General features: G+C 50.4%; 1 protein-coding gene across 2 annotated transcripts in view; it reads right to left on the bottom strand.

The window, feature by feature from the left end:
- Positions 1-19494, bottom strand: part of LIPC (lipase C, hepatic type) — a 159752-nt gene that overhangs the window by 20439 nt on the left and 119819 nt on the right. For both annotated transcript variants that reach the window (XM_072808822.1, XM_072808821.1), the window contains exons 3-7: positions 15244-15431; positions 11338-11520; positions 10662-10779; positions 7593-7826; positions 5002-5250 (exon numbers count right to left, since the gene is read on the bottom strand). In XM_072808822.1, the coding sequence (XP_072664923.1) occupies positions 5002-5250; positions 7593-7826; positions 10662-10779; positions 11338-11520; positions 15244-15431 (972 nt within the window). The remainder of the gene's footprint in view (positions 1-5001; positions 5251-7592; positions 7827-10661; positions 10780-11337; positions 11521-15243; positions 15432-19494) is intronic.

Raw genomic sequence — 19494 nt, 5'->3', positions numbered from 1 at the left:
TGGATGCTGGCCTTTTCTGTAGGCAGCTGCCTCTTCCGCTAGGGGTAGGATTGGAGGAGTGAGTGTGTGTGTGTGTGTGTGTGTGTGTGTGTGTGTGGTAAAGAGTGTTGTGCTGACTGGCATCCTACTGCCCCCCTGTTTGTGCTTCCTGGGGGAGAGCAATAAGGGCCCTCAGCTGAGGTCCTGGAGTCCTCTCTCTGCCACCCACCACCATGTGGTCATGCGCATTCATAGCCTCTCTGAAGCTCAATTTCCTTATGTGTAAGATGGGCATCAAGAGGACTCTTGGGAACACCTGAGTGGTTCAGCAAAGGACCCCAAGTAGTTTAAAAGTGAACTTGCATTTCTGGGCACCTGGGTGGCTCAGCACTTGAGCATCTGCCTTTGGTTCAGGTCATGATCCTGGGGTCCTGGGATTGAGTCCCACATCGGGCTCCCCCTGGGGAGCCTGCTTCTCCCTCTGCCTGTGTCTCTGCCTCTCTCTGTGTGTTTCTCATGAATAAATACATAAAATCTTTTTTAAATAGAGGACTCGAACAGGGCTGTTGTGAGGATGTGATATGATGAGATGGCATATATAAAAGTGCCCAGGTTCTAGATGGTGTTAACCCAGTGGCACCTATTCCCCTTCCTACATGCTGAGCTGACCAGGCATGGCTCTGAGCTGCACCCATAGGTGCCAGTTTTAGTGCTTCACCCCCCTGCTCCTCCACACACAATCACTTTGTGGCTGAAGAAACCGAGACCCACATAGGTTTTGTCACTAGATCAAGGTCACCTATAAGGTTGACAGCAAAGCTAAATTCTGGACACTCCTTCTTCCCAATCTCAAGCCTGCGCTGGCTTTACTACATCCAGTACTTTTTCCAGATCTCTCCCTGGAAGTTAGTGAAAACCTTCCAAAATAAGTAGCAAAGGGATGCCTGGGTGGCTCAGTGGTTGAGTGTCTGCCTTTGGTTCAGGGTGTGTTCCTGGGGTCCTGGGATCGAGTCTCACATCGGGCTCCCGGCATGGAGCCTGTTTCTCTCTCTGCCTATGTCTCCGCTTTTCTGTGTGTCTCTCATGAATAAATAAATAAAATATTAAAAGAAAAAAAAATAGTGGATAAAAGCCAATGCCAGATTCCCCCAAGTCAGAGTTGGTTTGTTGTCTCACCCAGAAGGATAGAGTACTCAAGCCAAGTCCTCTAAGGTGGAATGAGGCCCAGAGTGCAGGGAGAGAGAGAGAGAGACGGAGGGAGAGGGAGAGATGCAGGGAGGGACTGGCGTTGGTGGTCGTGTGGAGGCCGTGTGGAGGCCGTGTGGAGGCCGTGTGGAGGCCGTGTGGAGTGGAAGAGTAAGGGCCGTGAATCAGGGCAGCCTGGGGTCAAGCACTACACTGGCTACTCACAGACTCTCCATTTATTGGAAAGGTCACCATAATCAGTCCCTACCCCCACCCATCTCAGCCTCTGTCCCTCTGCCTCTCTGTCTGGGCTGTTGTGAGGAATATATGATAAAGGGGATAGTTTGCACAACATACCCAGTGTAGAGCTTGGATGGACTAGGCCCCCATAAGTGCCACGTCCCCCCCCACTCCCAGTGGCCTTGTCCCACTGCTAGAGGATTAATGAGATAAGGCGCTTGCTAAGCAGAACTCCCTCAGGTTGGATATGTTCCTTCTCTTCTCTTTTAAAAAACAGGCACCCAGACTGGTGACGGCTCTTCCTGGGAGCATGAAAATGGAAGTGGGCCATAGCTGCCTGTGTCACTTTCCTGGTGCTCTTCCGCTGCTGCGTACTCTCCCAGTGGGCACCGGGTTCTGGCGAGTGGGTGCAGAAAACAGACCCTTTGATGGTTTTGTTGAAATATCTTAGGAGCCAAAGGAATGAGGGCTACGTTAGTCACCCGTTGTGAGGCTACAGTCAGGAGGCCCTGTTTATCTGGCTCAGCCAGATCCCGCACTAAAATATATCGTACAATTAGATGTTCTTGAAAAATATGAATTACGGGTTCTCTGTAGCCAGGGCTGGGCAAGTCTCTTTTAAGAATCTGTAAGTATTCATCAAATGCCAGTGAAATAGTCGGGGGAGGGGGCAAGTCAGAAATGATCATGACCATGATGGGCGGAAAAAGGAGTAGTTATGGTGACCTAGATTAAAGGCCTGGGCCTAGTACTGTCAACAGACTTCTTCTGTGATGGTGGAAGTGATCCATTTCTGTGCTCTCCAGTATGGGAGCCACGTATCTGAGCACTTGAAAGGTGGCTAGTGTGATTGGGAAATTGAACGTTTGATTGCATTTAATTCTAAGTAATTTAACTAGCCCCAGCTACTGTACCGGGTGACGCAGGGTTATACAGACTGCAGCATCCCATAAGCAGCTGCTCCCGAACGGGTGGCGTCTCACCTGGGGACAATTTCCAGTCATAACCTGGGCAGCTTAATGTGACTCTAGGGATGCTACTTCTCACTAGCGAAAAGATTAGGATTTTGCTCATTGGAAGGACCGAAACAGAATGGTGCAAGAATTTGGAAGGCCCAGAGAAGGGGAGCTGCAAGTCACAGCTCAGCATAGGAGCCTCTGTTAGGGGCCGAGATGGGTTCTGACCAGTTTCAGGCAGCTCTGCCTCATAGCCTCCGTGTCGTTGGCCTCGGGGGGGTCTCAGCTCATCAGAAGCATCTGGAGCAAGATGAGTAGTTGGCAATAAAGGCCCCCGAGTGGTTGTCTCTAAGGGACTCACGGCCTGTCTTCCTGGGATGGTGCTGAGCACGTACGTGTAGGAGGGGGCTGGTCCCCAGTGAGCCCCATGAGGTAGGGACTCTGACTACTCTCTCTCAATTTATGCTTGAAGAATAAATAGAATGGATGAACACATTGGTTTTGGGTGCTAGGGTGGGATGGTGCTGCTCTAATGCAATTCTCTGGCCCTCCATTGAAAAGAGATCCTTGTGAGCTCACACTAGTAGTGTGTGCTGGTCAAGCAGCTAGGTCCTTAGGAAAAGGGAAGAACTCAGCTTGGGTGTGCCTACTGGTCTCCGTTTCCCCTCTTCCTCCTCTGCAGGCATGCCTGCCTCCCTCCCCATCTCCAAGCCCCCAGTAGATGTCCTCCAGCTGGACCAAGCTCCTCTTTCAGGCACCCCCCACCCCAAAGCCCTGGAAGGTGACCAGTAGCCTCCTCTCTTCCTGGCTGAGCTCAAGGAGAAAGCAAAACCTTCCCCTTCTTCTCCCCTCCCTCCTTCACCCCCACAAACAGACAAGGGGCAGGTTCCTGGGGTTAAATAAAATCCCTCAACTAATTGGCAGGAGGTCTGGGTCTACATGCTGACTCTGCCAAGAATTCACATTGTGTCCCTGGGCAAAGGACTTCCCCCCTCTGGGCCTGGGGTCTGCGTCTGCAAAACTGCAGGGGAGAAAAGCCTCTGGAAATGCTCACGTTCCACGATTGAAAGTGGATCCAGGGAAATGTGATTATCAGAGGGGCTTAATCACTCGGGGCAGCTCTGGCATTTCAAAGAGGAGCTGGTGAACCCAGACGAGTGTCTAATTGGCAGCCTGCCTGGGGGAGCTCTCTGCAGCACGAGGCCTTCCAAGTTCCTCGGCCTGGTTGGGCTGGTAGCTCGGCCTCCACCGGGGAAGGGTAGGCCCCCCCCCGCCCCAGGGGCCCCGCTGACCCCTCAGGCAGGAAGGGCCCGGGTGCTCCTGCCTGCCCCAAACTTCGGTCACTCCCGGGCCTCACGGAAGGGAAAGCTGGCTGGAGAGCAGAAGTTCAGATAAGCAGGAATCCTGTGCGTAAAAAGTCAGTTGCCTGGGAGCTTGAACCTGTGAGTTTGCTAATAAGAGGAGCACAGCCCCGGAGTCGGATGCACCTGGTGCTCGGCCCCTCTCCACGCTGCGCGGCCGTGGGCGGTGGTCCCCCCAAGCTGCGCCCCCCACCCCAAGATGAGATCATAACCAGCCCTGCCAACCTCCCGGCTGCTGCAGGAACTGCAAAGAGGTGACGGCCGCGTCTGCTGTTTCGTGCAAAACGCCGTGCAAATGCAAAGCGGGGGTGACAGTGTGTTCACCTTCTGCACCTGCAAATATTGGTAAAGCCCCAACGGCAGGCACCGGTGAGCATGAGCAGTGAAACAGCGGGGATGCGAAGTCACCCACGAGCTGTTTAAAGGGTCAGACAGCAGTGTTACTGGCGACAGGTGCCAGCTTGTTCACTCCTGGAGGACTCCGGCTTCAGTGGAGCATTTCCCTGATGGCTTCAGCCCCCGAAGAAGCACAGCTCTGACCTCCAGCTCCACCCAGGGAGGGACTGGGGCTCAGCCTCTGCCTTGAGGTTAAGGATCTGATGAGGAAAATTGGAAGCCCAGCTTCATCTTGGGGGGGGGGGCTCAGTAAGCCAGAGATACCCCAGAAGATCAGTGGATCCAAACTTCGGAGGAAATGAGGGGCCACAAACGTAGCCTGGAGCCTCGTTGGGTCCCGGATGCTGTGAGCAGAGCTGGAAAGCACTGGGCTCCAGCTGGGGTTCGCAGATGCATCCAGGTCCCTGCCCCAGGAGACCTGGGTGGTGGAAGGATCTGCTCAGGGCCCTCCAGGTCTACCATCCTGGGGGATCCTGGAAGTGCATGAAGAGAGGCCGACGCAAGGATTATTCCAGAAAGGATCAAGGTTTTTCCTCCTGCTGCTCGGCAGCCCGGGGGACATGCTCTTGGGAACGGAGAGAGAGGCTGTGTTGACATCGCCATCTGGGCTCTGTGGTTTCAGAAACACTGAGAGGCAGGGCCACTGGGTGACGGGCAGGAAGGGGGGCACGCGGTGGGATGAGCACCGGGTGTTGCAGGCAACCGATGAATTATTGAAAACTACATCTGAAACTAATGATGTACTACATGTCGGCTAATTGCATTTAAATTAAAAAAAAAAAAAAAAAGAAAGAAGAGGAAGGAAGAAAGACGGAGGGAGCAGAGCATGAAGCGGGCCCAGGACAAGGCTTGAGGGAGCTGCGCCCTGGGCCACCCGCGCTCACCTTTGAAGGGGGACTGGGCGCGCGTGGCGAGGAAGAGCCTCTTGCTTTTCCTGCTCTGCGGCCCGCGGCGGGCGTGGTAGCCCAGCGTGTTGCAGCGGCGGCCTCTCTTGCAGCTCAGGCACAGGCCCTGGCTGAAGCTGTCCATGTCGCCGCACTGGTAGGCCGTGCTCTGCAGGCTGGGGTGCAGCAAGGAGTCGATGAAGAGGTGCACCGACCGCTCGTGGGAGCATTTTATGGTCTGCGTGATGGCTGCAACACAGGGCAGGGAGGCCGTCGTCACCCCTCCAGCCCAAAGGGCCCTCCGCTCAAAGCATCGTCCTGCTTTCAGCGCCCATCAGTGGCCCGTTGGGGAGGAGGGCTGGGGTTGCTGGGGTTGTGACAGTGGGAAGCAATCACGGCCTGGAAACTCCAGGAGTAGAGCCCTCTCGGCCACGTGGTGGAGAGATGTCAGCCCAGGCACCGCGGGGCTCCTGAGGGCACCCTGGTGTTTTAGCTGGAAGCCTAGGTCACTAAGAAAACACTGAATTATTTAAGAAAACAGAGTGGGGTGATTTATTTCAAAAAAAATTCACGTCTTAAATGGCTAAAGATGTGCAAGTGCTGATGCCTTGGGTTGAGTTAGCTGGAATAGGCTTGCGTGAAGTGCCTCTTTTCCTCACCACGCTAGGTGAATGAGAGCCAAGGTACTCCTGAGGCTTGGCGAGTGTTCTGGTGAAAGCGGAGTCCTCTCCTGCAAGGTCTGCCCTCTGCCTAAAGCAGCCGTTGCCTCTGTTGGGTAGCGGGCCTGTAAAACCAGCAAGGGGATTGGCTTCTAGAAGGATCATCCTAGTGACCAGGTCTGCATGGGCCTATCCCGAAACAGCAAGGTTAGGAAGTTTATCTATCTTGGATTTTTGACCTTTTTTTTTTTTTTTTTTTTTACACTCTCCAAATCTTAACCTAGTCTTTAATAGATGATTCTCAAGGATGCTGAAGAACCACCACAAGGCGTGCAAAATACCTAATGTGAAGGTACAGCACAGGTAACTTTGCCAAAAGCTATTTTCCCCTGGTGTCTGAAGGCTAAATGCCAAGACTGGACACTTCACTCTTGGTCTCCGGCTGCATCTGTTGAGCACCTACTATGAGGCAGGTACTATGCTGAGTGCTTTCACTCATCCGCTCCCCACATCTTGCCACAGCTCCTCGAGGCAGCTGTTCTGGATGAGAAAAGTGAGCTTCAAAGGCATTCACTCATTCCAGCTCACCTGGCCCATAGGGGATGGATGGAAAAGCGTTACCAAATTACCTTTTGTTCAGGTGCATGGTGAGAACCACCCCAGGAGGGGATCGCTTTTAAACTTAAAGGCGAAGAAAACTGAGAAAAACCACAGCAAAACTGGGCAAGCGAAATAAATGTACGTGGTTTCACCACTTTGAAGGTTTGCACGGAAGAGTGAATGGCACCAGCAGAGATGTATTCACCAGGCAGCTACTTACTAGATACCAGGCCTGTGTTGAGCTTTGGGAGGCAGTGGATCTGGGAGGAGGTCTGGGTGGTCAGCCCGGAATGGAACAGGCCCTGTGGATGGCTGGAGGGGCGATGACATGAGGGACATGTGAGGAATGACGAGGGGAAGTTCCCAGAAGGTTCTCTCAGCTGTGGGCGGGTGGCAGGCTGGGAGTCCAGCCAAGATGAGATAATGTTGAATGTGAAGGTCATTCTGATACTGGAGAGGTGAAGGTGGTGATGTCATCACCGGAAAGCGTGTGCTCAGTTTGGTTTTACATGATGGAGGTGAGAAGGAGGTACGTGGCAGGGTGGGGGTGGGGGCCTCCAGTTGGCTTGGCGTGAGTTGGCATGTTTTCATCAAGATGATATTTTATAATAATGAGAAATTTGGAACACCTAGGGAACGTATGATTTTTGCTGACAGTCTTGTTCTTAAATCCTGTGCGCGCTGTCAATGTGCATGTTAATGTTTCAGTCTAGGATTTGAGAGAGAAGTGGGATCACAACCCAGATAAGGCCACAATCCAGCTCCTCCTGCCCTGAGATGAAGGAAGTGACCAAGACATGTTTAGAACTGAATTTTGAATTGGAAGGATCCCAGTAAGGTCCCGTAGGACCAGCTGATTAAAGGATCAAGAAGCTATAGTTCAAGGATCTATTAAGTACATCATCCTCATGTGGCTGGGAATAGAAGGAGCCCCCCAGGTGAGGAAGCTTCTAGAGAAGGAGGAATAACCACAGGCAACAGGACTCCGTTTTCAGAAGGGCTAGTGCCCTTCTTTGGGTACTAGCCCAAAGAGACTTTGGAAGAGACTTTGTTGGGTACACCGGGAGAACTAAGAAGTAGGGGTTCCCGGTGGCGCCCCCAGCTCATTGTCAGAGACTGGGCTCCAGCGACCCCTGCCAGTTAAGAGGAGGGCGTGCTGGAGGGACACTCCCACGAGCCCTCCCGCTGAGTGGGCTTGGAGACCATCCACCCTGGGCCCCCACCCTTGCTGAGCCCTTCCTGGGGTCCCGCAGAACTGGAGCTTCCCTGGATGGGGTGTGAGGGGCGTAAGCCAGTGCAGGCTAGTGGTCTGGGCCGGGCCTTCTTTCTCACCAGTTAAGCCATGCTTGGTAATATGTTTGTAGAGCTCTAGGAAGTGGCAGCCAGGCTGGAAGTAGCCCCCATTGGGGTAGAAGTCGTAGTGTGCTATGGGCTGTTTGATGCCCACACTCAGGCCCATGTGCTCCCGGGTGAAGGTGTGAATGGCGTCCACAAAATCGGCATCATCTGGTGAAAGACGGTCGTTGGGCGAAGATCCCTCAAACAAAGGGCCTGCAGCGTCCAGCCCTAATAGGAAAGCAGGGCTAAGGGTTAGGTGGGAAGAATGGAGAAGGCTCCTTTTAGCTTTTCGACGTTATTACACATTCATGAGCTGGCAGGAAGAAGAAAATCCTAGGGGATAATCTTTCTCTCGAAAATCTTGCTATAACCTTTTCGCAGTAAAACCACAGTAATTCATGATGCCGAAAATTAGACGCGGGCTGTGCATTATCTATGGGGAAGGAGGTCTGCAGGAACGATCCAGCGGTAGGAATAAGGTTATGAGGGAATGCTTGATTTATTTAAGTAAATCAATTTTAAGTACCTCTCAAGCTACTTTCAAGAGCATCTGTTTGCATACAAAAACCACTGTGCTTATTGTAAGTGGTTCTAACCCACCCATCAGAGAAGGAATTTATTTGCCTGTGTGTTGTCAATAATTTCCCTCAACAAGCTGGCTTTTCTCCTACAGCAATGTCATTTCATTGGAATGTCCAGAACAGCCTTGGGACATCACTGTTCCCGGGTGAAAATGTTGTGAGCAAACAGGACGGCTTAGAGCCCTGGTCAAGTGACAGATGTGTGTGCTGAGGCTACTGGCAGCTCCCGGCTGGCTGTAGTCGGGGAGTATTTATACGCTCAAGGTTTTTCCTCTGTCTTTCTTCCTTCACCTTCCCTGGAAGACCCTTTGACATCTCCTACCAGCCCTGGCTTCCGTCCCTGTTGGGGGTGAAGGAATTGACAAGGGGCACTGACAGCGCCTGTCTCTAGCTCTCACCCATAGTTACAAATGAAAGATGTCTCGGTGTGATTTATATTCCATTCTTCATGGGGCTGAGTATGAGATGACAGGAGTAATGAGCTGTCCTGCTGCCTCTGTCATGAGTGGGCCTGGCTAATAATGCCTGATGTGACCCATGACCCCAGCCAGAGTGGAGAGGGTGCTGGGCCTGGTACCACTCTTCTGCGATTCTGACTCAGCCTTCTAGGCCCGGTTGCTTGGTGATGGGCCTCACTGGCTTTCTTTGGAAGGTCTGCTCACTCTCAGCCTGTTGAGGGTTATATCACAGAGTGGGGTGTGCAAATAGTGGCCTGTGAACCAGGTGTCCCCGGTTACCAGCAAGATCCAAAAGGTAAGGATGAGGAAGTGAGTTCTCGTAATGACAAATTTATTTTGTTTAAATGTCTGCCATTATTCCTATCTTTCTTTATATTAAAACCAACCTCTTCTTTGGCAAAGTAATAGTAATAGTAGATATTAGCTGCCAAAAATGGTCTTACTTGATAAAATGGGGTCATGGGGCGCCTGAGTGGCTCAGTTGGTTGAGCATCCAACTCTTCGTTTTGGCTCAGATCATGATTTCATGGGTTGTGGGATCAAGCCCCAGGTTGGGCTTTATGTTCAGTGTGGAGTATGCTTGAGATTCTCTCCCTCTGTCCCTCTCCCCACTCTCTCTGTCTCTCTCTAAAATAATTTTTTTTTAAGATTTATTTATTTAAGTCACAACAATGCTATTCATCTTAAATTTCCTTTGAATTGTTTTAACCTGTGGAGATTTAGTTTAGCCTGCTGGGTCTTAACGGATGAGTAGGAGTTTGGTAGGTAGACTGGGGCTGGGTGGATAAGTTGTGGTAAGATATTCCAGGCAAGGGGCAGCTGGGTGGCTCAGTTGGTACTGTCTGACTTTGGCTCAGGTCATGTTCTCAGGGACCTGGGATCTGGCCCTGTGTTGGGCTCCCCACTCAGTGGGGAGTCTGCTTGTCCCTTTCCCTCTCCCCCTTCTAAAGCTCTTTCTCTCTCAAATAGAAGGAAAACGTCTTAAAAAAAATATTCCAGGAAAAGGGAAAAGGACATGCAAAGGTCCAGAAGCACAGGAGGCCGTGGTGTGTTTATGAAGTGGAGAAAGACCTACTGCCCGGGAAGCCTGGGACTACAAGAAGAGGACAGTGGGAAGAGAGGTTGCAGAACTCTGGAACACCACACTGAGAAGGGCCTTGGCTGGCATTCTTTCTTTCTTTTTCTTTCTTTCTCTTTTTCTTCCCTCCTTCCTTTTTAAAAGATTTATTTATTTTGAGAGAGAGAAAAAACATGCACAAATGCAAGGGGGAGGAGGGAGAGAGGGAGAGGGAGAGAAAGTCAAGCAGACTCTTAATGGAGCCTGGAACCTGAGGCAGGGCTGGATCTCATGACCCTGAGATCACAACCTGAGCCAAAACCAAGAGTTGGATGCTTAATGGACTGCACCACCCAGGTGCCCCTGGGCTTTCTGAATTTCATCCTGTGGGTATCTGTGGGCCTTGGGGACTTGGCTGGGGACCAGTCCGATCAGATGTGTTCTTTGAAACAGCACTGTGGGGTAGTGTTGGGAGAGGAGGTTGGTGTCAAGGATGCCTGGGAGGAAAGGCCTTCTTGCACAGCCCCAGCTCTTCCTGGATATCTGGGGCCATTTCCAACTTAGTGTAAGCCCCTCCCCACTTTCCAAATGGGTCCCAGAATTAGACCCATGTGTTTCGTAAATGTGGAAACTAAGGTACAAACGTAGCCCACGTTACCACAAATTTCGTGCTGTGATCCTTTAGCTTACTCATATTGGGCTTCCTAAACTATAGGTTGAAAAATAAACTCTTTCCTGGTACAGATATATGTATGAAGGAACCCGTTGGAGAAAAGGCAATAGGAGTTGGGGCTGTGATTTACTCTGAATTCTCGAGGAACAGCAGTCTAGGACAGTGGGCAAGTTTGGAACAGTGCGGCCAGTCCTCTGGGGAGCAGAGACACTGTGCAAACGGGGGGCAGTAATTACAGGACTGTAGTAGGAGTTCCTGCTCCACACCCCCACGGTAGGTATTGGGCACCGTTACCTGTAATTCTCCCAATCTTGTGCTTTCCGCCAATGTAATTGCCAGCGAATCCTGAGACATGTGCGCCCAGGCTATACCCAATTAGATGAACATTGCTTCGAGAAAATTGGGCAGATTCCTGGAAGACAGAGGCAATATGGTTCGAGGCAAGAGTTGCCAGATAGAAGCCTTGTGTGGGTCCAGCTTGTTCTGGGCTCCCACCTTATTCTTTGTGCCGAGTGGCAAGTGAGGTGCTTAATTCATCCTCCTGACCCACACTGGCTCCATACTTTGCTAGCACCCGCCTTTCCGGCTCAGCTACCTGGGACCCTTCCCGGTGATGCTGCCCCCCGCTTGCGTGCCATTTACTAGGATGTTAACACCCTGTGCAGTGATCCTGTTCATTTCTATGGGTTTGATGGTATATGGGTGTGTTTAGATCCCTTAGCTCATCCAAGGGAGTGGGCATAAAAGAGATAGTGGATGGGGGAGAGGGAGGGAAGATGGTTCTGCAAAATAGGGGTTCAGGCAAGGCATCTGAGAGAGCCCCAATATCCCATCCCCACCCCATGTCCTCCCATTCCTATGAGCTTAGCAGAATGGTTCTCCTGTCCGGGATGCTTTGGAGATCAGCTTAATTCACTTAGTCTTAGGAGAAGGGAGAGGCGGGGAGGGAAGGCGGGAGGGTGGGCCTTACCTCCAGCCACAGGATGAGAGCTGCCACCTCCTGGCCCACAAGGCGGGTGTTGCGGACGGCGACGGTGTAGTGGTGGTAGGCCAGGGTGAGCCAGTCAGCCAGCACCACGTTCACCGGCTGGGCCAGTCCAGACTTCAGTGCGGCGACCATCTGCCAAATCCAGCTTTCCAGGAGGCCGTCCACCTGCGGAGGGCCCGCAGAGTAGTCAGCTTAACTGGGAGGGGGCAGAGGGGGTGCTGCACTAGTCTTTTCTTTCTCCCTGTTCACCCCTTTTTTTTCTTTCCTAACTCTTGACTAATTAATGCTGGATCCTTCTTTCCAAAAGAAAGGGCTTAATGTAGGGTTGCTTGACGTTGGCACTACTGACATTTTGGGCCAGATACTTTCTGTTGTGGGGACTGTCCTGTGCACTGTAGGACAGGTAGCAATATCTCTCGTCTCTACCAAGTAGGTGCCAGGAGCACTCTTCCCCTTCCAAGTTGTGAAAACCAAAAGTGTCTCCAGGCTTTGCCAAATGACCCCTGGGGGCTACCCCCTGGCCTCCAGCTGAGAACGATTTTCTTAACGTGCTCCTATTTTAAGAGTTTCTGAGCCTTAAAATAATGGAGAAGTCTCTGCAACCAGGAGCTGAGAGCTGACCTATCCTCTAAGGGTCAGTTCAATTACCTCCCTGCCCGGGAGGCCTGCTCAGCCACAGTTCTGAATCCCAGCTCTGCTCCCACCCTGCATATGCTCGCTCGTGAGGGAATAAAGCACCGTGAGCTGCAGCATGGCAGGAGCTCAATACACATTCATAGTCTTTCTGTGTGTGCGCCTTGTTTGAGAACCAACTTGCTGGGCACTCCTGATGAGTCCACGGAACAAAGCATTTGTGCTGTGTCTGCAGGATAAATAGGAGTTCACTTCTCAGGATAAGGGTGGGCTGGTGAATGTGAGGCAGGGTGTCTGGGGTGGTCTAGGCAGAAGGAAGAGCACTGCAGAGGGGCAGAATCATGAGAGGACCCTGTGGTATATCTGCAGGGAGAAGAATCTGGTGTGGTTGAAGACCAGAGGGGAGTGGGGGATGGAGGTGAGGGGGAGGAGAGGCTGGAGAACAATGCTGATGACGTGGGCAGTTCATTCTGGGGTTAAGTGCAACCACTTATGAATATGCACCCAGGGCTTTCCATGTGGATAGAGCACCTTGGGTTCAAATCCTGACTGTCCTAGTTAGTTAGGAGTTTGGTTAACTTTCCCCTATACCGCTTTCCATCTGGAAAGTGGGGCTAACAGTAGCAGCCTTTCTCCGGGACTGCTGTGAAGATGAGATCAGTTAATCACTGTGACCACTTAGAACAGCACCTGGAACGCAGCAAGATTTCCGTAAATGTGAGTTAAACAGAGTTACGCAGAGTTACATTAGTAGTTACTGACACAGTGACGCAGCTCTTGCTGCTACTGTCACTAAGGGTGGTAGTTGTGTTCCCATCTGGATTTTAAGAATGAAGAGCTCATTCTGGGAAAGGACGCTCATAAAGGTCCTATCTTCATGTTACATTTGTGAATGAGGTATTTATGTAGACATTAATTCAGTTAACAAGTATCTTTGGAGCACCCCATATATCATGGATACTGTTCTGCAGGAGAAGAAGAAGAACACTGTAGGCAGGAGACAAGGCAGGCAGCCTGAGCCAAGGCCAAGAGGAGAGGAAGGAGGCACAGGGGAGTGGGAGGAGCTAGGGCGGGTGGGTGTTGCTGGAGTCTAAGTGGTGGGGGTGGGGAAGGGGGAGGCCAGGAGAGGGAGGAGGAGACAGCAAGGGCAGAGGGAGGGAGGCAGGGAGGCTGTGGAGGAGGCCGGGAAAGGTAAGGGGGGCAGGAGGAGTGAGTGGAGGCAGAGTGAGGGGGGCAGGGTCAGAGGGGAAAGCACAGGGAAGAAGGGGGAAGAAGCTCCAGCTCTGCTGTGTGTAGAGCTTTTGACTTGGGGGGTCCAGCTTCTCACTGCGCCCCTGCCCAGATCTGTCCTCCGGCTGCATTTCCTCCTTCCCACCTTCTCTCTTTTCTTGTAAGGAAAGTCCCTTTGGCCAAAGCAGCAGAAGAAACCGGATACTCTTCTCTAGTGACTGGCCTCCTAATCCCTTTCCTCCCCCACGGTTCCCACGGAAGAGCTTTTCTGTGGCTGATCTCTCATTTCCTTTCAAACAGGTTTCATCAGGTGAGGACCAGACCGAGTTAGATCCCTCTGACAAAGGCCCCAGGGACTGGGAGTCCTTGAGACTGTGAGCTCAGAGCGTGAGGGTGCTGGGTTTGAATCTCTGTCCGTTCTTGGCTGTGACTGTGGTAGCTGCTCAGCCTTTCTGAGGGCGGTTTCTTCTTCCAAAACATAGTAACCCACCTCGTTGGGAGGTGGGAGGATTCAATGAGTTGATGTATCACGTAAGGGGCCTAACTTGTAGTAGGGCCTCGATCTAGGTGAGGTCCCCTCTAAAGGGCAGGAAAGCCCAGCACCACCTCGACTGCTGACCTTGGGGTGTGTGGAACCCCCACAACCCTAGGGAGGGTATCCTTTAATCCTAGGGGGAAGCTGCTAGCAGGCTATAGGTGCCTCTGCTTTACCCCTAGCGATGGCAAGCACCCCACCTCATGGCTATACCCATGTGGCTTCACGTGGCTCCCCACTACCACGTGACGCCAGGCACAGGGGCTGTATTGTTCATGGGAAGGCTCTGAGCCTGCACATAGCAGGCTTTCAGTGAATAAATGTGGAAAGAGTGGCGGGTGGGTAGACGGGCTCAATTGGCTTTCTACGGTAGGACAGATGAAGGTTTCAAGAATTTTTTTCAAGTAGATGGCAGGGAAAGGTTTCCAAGTCACGAAACAGATCCCCAAATCTCTGGAGGTTTCAAGTCGTGAACTAAGCTTCAAATTGTGGGTTGGTTGGAATCAGGGAGGCAGAAATTCCTCTTGGAGACAACTCCTTGCGTAGTTTGACTTCAACCATTGCCCACAACATTCTCTCTCCCCTTTGTCTGGGATTTTTAGCGTTCCTAAAAGACTACATTTTCTCTAAGAGTCTACACGTCTCAGTCACCTTTTTACCTAGGTATGGCCAATGGATGTCAGTGGAAGCATTTCACAGATGCTTCTGGGCAGCTAGCCTAAAAAATACCCCACACTTTTATACCAAAAGCCATTGAATTGTAGGCTTTAAATGGATAAATTTTATGGTATGTGAATTATATCTCAATAAAGCTGTTAAAAAAACAACAACCCAGCTCTTAGACTCCTTTGTGTTTGCCCTTTACTAATAGCGCTACCTGGAATAAAGATGTGATGACTGGTGCTCTGGCTCCCATCTTGGACTATAAGGACAAAGGCCTCACTCTAAGAACGGCAGAGTAGTAAGCTGGAAATGAACCGGGTCCCTGAGGACTTCATTGACCAAAGCCATTTATCCAGTTTTCGATTACATATTTCTAGATTGTTGTGTGAAATGGAAACAAACTTCTGTTTTATTTGAACTACCGCTAGTTGGGTTTCTGGTATTCACAGCTGCATTTAAATCTTAGGGTCACAGCATTTCATTGGGAGACTGTCTTTTGGCTTCCCATCTGAAACAGGCAGATTCACCTTCCTGGACCGCAACCTCTTCTGGGTCCTCATGTGCTATGTGACCTCCTTGAGCCACATTTTATCATCTGAAACGTGGAGATAATTATACTTTCCCTATCCTGCTTATTCATGGAATTGAGATAATCAATGAGATCCTGTATGGGGAAGTACTCGGAAAATTAGAATGCACTTTACAAATACAGTGCATGAAGTTGTTATCACTGGCTCCCTATCTTTTTTATTAAAATTGGACACGTGAGGGAGAAAAGCAGAAAATGTACATGCAGAGAGAAAAAAAGGCATGTCAGCATTTCCTACCGTCCACCCGTGGATTATCATCACCAGGGGCAGAGAGGAGTTGAAGCCACACTGCTGTAACGTGTCTGGGTGATTCAGTTGAATCTGACAGCCCTTATCCCTTTCTTCTTCAAAAAGCAGGAATCTGGTCTTTGTCTCCTGCGATGCTTCCATTGTCTCAGCAGCTCTCAATCTTCTTCCAAATGGCTCTGGAATGTAAGATTGGGGACAGTGCTTTACCCTGGCATCTGTTCCACCTCTGCTGGCTCTGGGACAGCCCAAAGGTTTCTAAGGGTACCAGCCAGTAGGGTTACTATGAGGTGCTGGAGGTAGGCATGAACCACAGCTTTTGGGGAACCCACAGCAGAATGCCCATTTCTCCCTTGGGAGATGATGAAGGGTGACCCTACAAGAACCCAATAGAGAGGTAGAGGGGGCCAGGTCCTCCATCCTGCCATCCTGACTATGGGATCAGCCAGCCAGATATTGGAGGACCTCTAGGACAATAGGGATACGGAAGAGACAGTTGAATGAGTATTTCACCCCAAATCACACTGTCAATAAGTGGTGGTGTCAGGATTTGAACCCAGGTCCCTCTGATTCCAATTGCCTGCATGCCTACATGCTGCAGAGACAGTGGATAGAGCACCTTAGTTAGATGACACTATGCATTTGCTCATGTAGTCCAGCCTGTTCTCACATGCAGACTCATTATACCGTGTAGCCTTGCACGGACCAGGTAGGGTTGGGGCGGAGAGAGGATCTCAGGAGTGGCCGATTCTGCTTGATGCAGGGAGGGACGTTTAGGGAGGACTCTTCAGGGAAAACGATGCTGATCTTGTCTGGAAGGATGGACAAGGGCTTGTGGGGCAGTGTGGATGGTAGGAGGGAGCAGGGGAACGGGAGAGTTCGGGCTCCCAGGGTGGCACTTTGTGGCACAAGGAGGAGTGCGATAAGCCTGGGCAGCGAGGTGTCTGGGGCCCTGGGAGGCTGGGGAGTCTGGACTTTATGCCCTGGATGATAAGGCTGCTGCTAAGGAGTTTTTCAGCAGAAAAGGATAAATTGAGTATCCATTCAGAATCTTTCAAAGACTGTGGAAGAATGGGGGGGAGGGGAGGAAGAAAGATTGTTTTTAAGATTTTTACCTTCTGTTGTTTTCTCAAAATCCCTACTAGTCTTTCTTTTGGGGGAGCCCAATGCCAATCCTGAGACATTTTGGAGTGATGAGCAGTCGCACAGCTGCCACGCAAGGCCATGCTGTTGCCCGGACAGACACCTCTGCTCGGGGGCAGGGGGAGGCCCAGAGAGGTGCTGTGTTCTCAGGGCTGGGGCACCAAGGTGGGTGGCATCTTTTGTGCCAAGATTAGAGATCAGGCCAAGCGCTGGTGGAGGATGCCCTCATCCTCCCTTCTAGCCCAGGGTGGCTCTCTGGTGGCTGGGGGTGCACCAGCATTTTTGGTCAGTGAACTCAGTTGAACCTAATTACTAAGGATCCCGATCATTCATTCTGAGCTTATAAAGTCATTCAGACTTCTCAAACAATAAGTCTTGGGCTCTTGGTTTCAGGGGACAGCAGGAGAGAGAGATGATGAACCCACAAAGTACGAGGGGAGGTATTAATGAAACCAATTTTCCTACCCAAAGGTTATTAATTTGAAAGGTTATTCATTTCCAGCAAAGGGCAATGATTTTTCACCATGATGACAGAATGAAACGCATCATGTTTTATTAAAAGGAGATGTGAGTGAGAATCTGAATAACTGCTGTGATAATTAAGAAAATGTCTGCTGCCCAGTTTGGTTTTCCCAAGCTTATCCTCATCCCTGCTGGGGACTCCCAGCTCACGCTCCCCATTTCGCTGGCTGCACCACCCTCCTGGTCTTCTAAATGGAAGCTGAGGTGTCACCTTGCACTCCTACACCAGCCTTCCAATCAGTCTGAAGCTTTGAGTTCCCGAATATCCCTAGAAGCCAGTGCCCTAGCTCAGGTGCACATTGTTTCTTGATTGATTGTGACAGCTCCCTAACACCTCTCTCTGTGTCTCTCTCTTTCTATTTGATCTTGACATCCTCCCTCATGCTGCAGCTCAAAGAATCTTCCTAGAACAGGAATAACTCTCATATCCATTAGTGATTTTGAGCTTTGTGGTATCGCAGCCAAGGCCACCACCCCCGTGATAATCCCTCATTCCTCAGCTCCTCCCCTCCTGCTACCCACTGCCAACGGTTCCCCCTACCTTTGCCCTCTCACTCCCCTCTCTGCCTCTGCTGCTTCCTGGTGAGCCTTGGACCATCCATTAAAATGGAACTCACACATCACACCCTGGAGGAAGCCTTCTCATCTAGCCAGAGATCATTACTTCCTCCTGCTGTCAGCACTGTATTGGGTCCTTGCTTCGAATGTGCTTGTCATGGGGCCTGGTAATTTATTTGTTGAGGTGTGTGCTGTTTTCTCCACCAGGCTGTGAGCTCGTGGAGGGCAGTGCTGGTAGGTGCTCAATAAATGCTTAGTGAATGATGCGTTCTGTGGCATCCAGCTCTGACATCAGAGGCTCAGATTTGATTTGTCAGCCATTCATGCACTGGCGTTAACTAAATGTAACTAATTTTCTTTTATTTAGTGACGGAAGAGCTACCTCTTCCTTCGTTTTAGGATAACTGACTCAAATGCTAAGAAGACTATATATGAAAACAATATGGGGATAGAAATAGTGCCTATCTTATGAAGTTGTTACAAAGATTAAGTAGGATATTTGTAAAGAGCTCAGAAAAATGCCTGACACATAATTAGCACCTATGTAAGGCTGTGTTGTTAAAATAAGTACGAATGGGAGCATGCGGCATCTTGCATTTTTGATCTGTGAAATTCTTTCTTTCTGTAAAAATTTATTCCAGTTGCCCTCACAGGACCAATTCTGTCTTATGTGTATTTACTCTGGATTTAGCTGGGAGAGTAAGCTCTGGCCCCGGAGCCTAGGGCCTCAAGGCTGTTCAGGAGAGTGCTCTGAAAAAGGAGTTGTCAGATAGAAAGGCCCATAAACAATTGAACAGAACTGGGCTCTCCCTCTTCTTCCTGGGAGCTTGGCTTTCTTATAGCACATATAGGAGTGAGGAAATTGCGTATATATGTGTATATATTCATTTCTTTCCTCCACAAAAACTTACGAAGCATATATTATGCCTCAGGCCTTGGCTAGGTATTATTTGGAGGCACATAGGGCACGGCCTCTATTTTTCAGGAGTCCCCAGTCCAGTGAGAGTGGTCAGTATGAGAACCAGTCATTGCATGTGGTTGCTGTAAGTGCTGCAGTGGAGGGACATCCTGAATAGGGCCTGCCCCTATCAGTTGCCCCATCAGTTGAGTCTAGAAGGATGAAAGATTCCTGAGGAGCTCACATCTAGGACAAACTGTTGAAAAACGTGAGGCTCTGGTACCTAAAAAAAATAAGATTTAGTGGAGGACATGAGGCTCAAAGAGGCTGCTGTGGGGAAGAGGGCTGAGAATTCCCTTGTGCAATTCCAGGAGATAGAGATGGAATCAATGGGTGGGTGTGGCACAGAAGAAAATTTTAGACTTAAAGACATTTGCAAAGATTCATGGTTGAACAGATTGGGACAAGGAGAAAGTAAGGGTAATAAAACAACAAAGAGAGAAATGCTAACAGATTTGCGCTCTAAAATTCATGTGATATGATCATCTAATGTTGCTGAAGATGGGCCACAGCTTTTATTCTGGAGCTTCTTATTGGCCAAATCAGAGAGGGAAACAGGAGCAGTTATAGGATTCATGGTGTCCAGTTGCTCACACTTTGCTGGTCCTGAAGCCTGAGATGGTTTCCCTATGTGTTATTGTGAAAAGAGGCCACTGGACTAAGCCTTGCCCAGTGATCACTGTCTTGAAGATCATTCCTACAAAATATGTGGTAGCAGGTTTTATGTGGTTGACTCAGAGTGCTCAGCCATCCTCAACAGAAGCTGCAACCACAGTGCCAAAAAGCATTTAAGTCACAGTGAATCTCTGTGAGGCTCTTATAATCCAGCAGTAGTCTCTGTGACCGAGGGAGGCAGGGGCCAATTCAGGTAACATTTTGGGTTATAGGAAGGAATAGAGCTCCAGAGCCCGAGGGTCTGAGCCTCCATGGGAGCCAAGTCTGATTGCCCCTTTTACAGAACACAGAGAATGCTAGTGCATTCTCAGCCAAGCCCTGGCATCAAGGACACACAGCTGTTGCCCTACCCACATGTATACCAAACTCTTTTCCAGGCTTAAGCC

The sequence above is a fragment of the Canis lupus genome, chromosome 32 (assembly GCF_048164855.1).
Source record: "Canis lupus baileyi chromosome 32, mCanLup2.hap1, whole genome shotgun sequence".
NCBI lineage: Eukaryota > Metazoa > Chordata > Mammalia > Carnivora > Canidae > Canis > Canis lupus.
This window is presented reverse-complemented; position numbering and strand designations above follow the sequence as displayed.